The sequence below is a fragment of the Mandrillus leucophaeus genome, unplaced genomic scaffold (assembly GCF_000951045.1).
Source record: "Mandrillus leucophaeus isolate KB7577 unplaced genomic scaffold, Mleu.le_1.0 Scaffold106, whole genome shotgun sequence".
Taxonomy (NCBI): domain Eukaryota; kingdom Metazoa; phylum Chordata; class Mammalia; order Primates; family Cercopithecidae; genus Mandrillus; species Mandrillus leucophaeus.
This window is the reverse complement of record NW_012098765.1, coordinates 3,252,931-3,256,797: the sequence shown is the minus strand read 5'-3', so window position 1 is coordinate 3,256,797 and position 3,867 is coordinate 3,252,931. Positions and strand designations below refer to the sequence as shown.

The 3,867-nt window shown below is 48.1% G+C and overlaps 1 protein-coding gene across 1 annotated transcript in view; it reads right to left on the bottom strand.

Annotated features, from left to right (window-relative positions):
• FCGBP (Fc fragment of IgG binding protein) overlaps nt 1–3,867 on the bottom strand; it is a 66,453-nt gene that overhangs the window by 37,193 nt on the left and 25,393 nt on the right. Inside the window, exon 5 of the mRNA XM_011984290.1 lies at nt 2,937–3,529. Coding sequence (XP_011839680.1) covers nt 2,937–3,529 — 593 coding nt within the window. The remainder of the gene's footprint in view (nt 1–2,936; nt 3,530–3,867) is intronic.

Genomic DNA, 3,867 nt, shown 5'->3' with positions numbered 1-3,867 from the left:
TATATTTTTTGTAGAGACAGGGTTTTTCCATATTGGCCAGGCTGGTCTTGAACTCCTCACCCCAAGTGATCCGCCCGCCTCGGCCTCCCAAAGTGTTGGGATTACAGGCATGAGCCACCACGCCTGGTCTTAGCACTCCTATTTTATTAATTTAATTTAATTTTTTGAGACAGAGTCTTGCTCTGTTGCCCAGGCTGGAGTGCAGTGGCGTGATCTCGGCTCTCTACAACCTCTGCCTCCCTGGTTCAAGCGATTCTTCTGCCTGAGCCTCCCGAGTAGCTAGGATTACAGGCAACCACCACCACACCCTGCTAATTTTTAGTATTTTTAGTAGAGATGGGGTTTCACCATGTTGGCCAGCCTGGTCTCAAACTCCTGGCCTCAGATGATCCAGCCACCTCAGCCTCCCAGAGTGCTGGGATTACAGGTGTGAGCCACAGCACCCAGCTTGCACTGTTTTTCAGAAACAGGCTCTTGCTATGCTGCCCAGGCTGGTCTCTAACTCCAGGCCTCTAGGCATCCTCCCACCTCAGCATCCTGAGTAGCTAGGATTATAAACATTCTGAAATCTTAGTCATATATGTGTATGCTTGTGGCAGAGAAGTGTGATGGGGATCGTGACACAGGCTTCCAAGGGTCACGTCTTGACTCTGGGCATGACCATGGTGCTTGCTTTGGCCAATGGGACATTGGCAACCATGATACCAAGTAGAGCCTTGGAAAGTGCTTGCACACTGGGGCTTGTGTGCTCTTGTTGCTTTAGGAATCTTGAGGGCACCTTGGGAAGAAGCCTGGGCTCACCTGCTGGAAGATGAGACCAAGTAGAGCAGAGACAAGAAGTCCCAGCTGAGGGTCCTCCAAACCAACCAGCTTGACAACTGCCAATGTGTAAAATCACCCTCGATTACCCAGCCTCGGCTGAGCCTCTAACAGCCTGCAGAGATCAACCAAGCTGGCCCAGGCTGGGAGAACGGCTCAGCAGCCCCCAGAATCATGAGAAAGGATAAATACTTGGCCAGGCGTGGTGACTCATGCCTGTAATGTATAACTATGAGGACTATGTAATGTATGAGGACTATGTATCTGGTGAATACATTTAAAAGAGGAGGATAAGTCAAGTAATAGTTTCATTTTGAAATATCAGTATTATGTTGATAATTGTGGAAACTAAATGATGGATATATTCGGGCTCACTATCCTAGTTTACTTTGGGTATGTTTAAATTTTTCCCTAATAAAAATGTTCTTAAGGCTGGGCGCAGTGGCTCACGCCTGTAATTCTAGCACTTTGGGAGACCGAGTTGGGCGGATCATTTGAGGTCAGGAGTTCAAAACCAGCCTGGCCAACATGGTGAAACCCCGTCTCTACTAAAAATACAAAAAAATTAGCCAAGCGTGGTGGCAGGCATCTGTAGTCCCAGCTGCTTGAGAGGCTGAGGCAGGAGAATTGCTTGAACCCAGGAGGAGGAGGTTGCAGTGAGCTGAGTTCGCACCACTGCACTCCAGCCTGAATGACAGAGTGAGGCTCCATCTCAAAAAAAAAAGTTCTTAAAAGTCAAAAGTTACCATTTGTTGGAAATTATACATTTTATAATTATTTCAGGTGAAAAACTAGACATGTATGCTTCCATTAATTCCAAAATTCGAAAACTTTAGAAGTCAGAATAGTGGTTACCTCTTGGGGTTGGGAACCTGGATGTTTTTTTTCTTGAATTTGGGACTGTTCAAACAGCTTTGTTATCTTGGTGAAAACTGTTAGCTTATGATATGTATGTATTTTTAAATATTTGTATTATATTTCAATAATGAATTTTAGAAATTAAAAATCAGGTGAGAGGAAACTGGTACGATGGCTCACACCTGTAATCCCAGTATTTTGAGAGGTCGAGGCAGGAGGATTGCTTGAGCCCAAGAGCTCGAGATCAGCCTGGGCAAAAAATCAAAACCTTGCCTCTATAAAAAAATTTTAAAAATTAGCTGGGGTGGTACATGCCTGCCATTTCAGCTACTCAGGAGGCTGAGGCAGGAGAATCACTTGAGCCCAGGAGTTCCAGGCTGCAGTAAGCTATGATTGCACCACTGCACTCCAGCCTAGGCAACAGAGCAAGACCCCATCTTAAAAAAAAAAAAAAAAAAAATCAGGTGAGAGGATACATGGTTTTTCAAACTTCTTTCATAGGCAAGCAAAGGCACTGGAAAATCATTCATGCACCCACCTGTGAAACAAGGCTCTCAGACTGACTGTCCAAGGGGTCAGGCAGATGTAAATAAGTGAGGTAGGATAAATGGGGACCAAAAAGAACCAGACGGGGGATGAGACTCCTAATGACAATACTGTTGCTCATATCTCAATGACAGCTGTTATGTGGGAATCAGACCCCGGGCCACCAGGTGTACTCAGTCATTTTACAAATACCAACTGCCACCGGGCACAGTGGCTCACACCTGTAATCCCAGCACTTTGGGAGGCCGAGGTGGGCGGATCACGAGGTCAGGAGATCGAGACCATCCTGGCCAACATGGTGAAACCCCATCCCTACTAAATATACAAAAATTAGCTGGGTGTGGTGGCGCGTGCCTGTAATCCCAGCTACTCTGGAGGCTGAGGCAGGAGAATAGCTTAAACCAGGGAGTCAGAGGTTGCAGTGAGCCGAGATCACGCCACTGCACTCCAGCCTGGTGACACAGCGAGACTCCGTCTAAAAAAAAAAAAACTAATACCAATTGCATGACCACCATCTGTGACTTTCTAGCTATCATGATCCCAGGTGTGTAACTGAACCTTTCTGAACCTCAATTTCTTCATCTGTTAAATGGGTATAACCACAATCCCCACCTCATTGGGCTATTATAAGGATTAAAAGAATTAATGATATTTATACATTAATGACTATATATATAAGGCTGAGTCCCCCAGTTGCCACTTCCAGTACTCACGGCAAAGTTTTTCACTCCTCCAGGGGTGCACTGTGGCTCCAGCAGCCTGGCATGCAGCAGCATAGGTGGCCAATGCGTCACATAGTGGCCCAGACTGGCCTGGCAGCAGGCAGCGGTCATACACACAGTCACGCACGGCACCCTGAGGGTCCAGCTTGCTGTGGCACTCTCGGAAGGGCCCCTGGGGGTCTGCAAGGATTCCACACTCATTCTTGCTCTGCAGCTGCTGGGCCACCAGGGAGTCCAGCTTGGGACAATCACCAGGTTCAGTTGCTCCACAGCCAGACCTCGTCTCTTCTTGCCAGCTGTTCCCAAAAGCCAGTGCATTGGCAGCTTGACCCCCACCCCGCAGAGCCAGGTCATCAGCTGGGTCCCCATTGAAGTTCCCACAGAGTCCACACAGGGCCTCAGCATAGCTACTGGGCACCTTGGCAGTCACTCGTGCATCCCAGTTGTAGGTGACAGTCAGACCAAAGTCTGTGCGCACGACGGCGTCCCTGCCCTGGCGGAACACCTGCACCTGCCCATCTGCTGCTTGGAAGGGCAGGTACTGAAGGACGTCATCCACCTGGGTGGAGATGCAAGAGGGCCACCTGGTCAGGGTATTCACGGCTCTGTGGCCCAAGCTTCAACTCACTCACCTCCAGCTACACTGACCTCCTTGCTATTCTCTTGGACATACTATGCTCAGTCCCACCTCAAGGCCTTTGCACTTGCTGTTCCCTCTGCCTGGCTCACCATTCACCCCTCTTCATTCCTAAAGCACCAGCTTAAATTTAAATCCCTCACCCATGGCCTTCGAAACCTACATGATCTGTCTATCTCCCCATTACCTCCCTTACCTCACCTCTTCTCACTGTCCCTCTCACTCAGGCTGCTGCGACCATACTAGCTTCCTTTTTTTTTTTTTTTTTTTTTTTTTTAACTTATC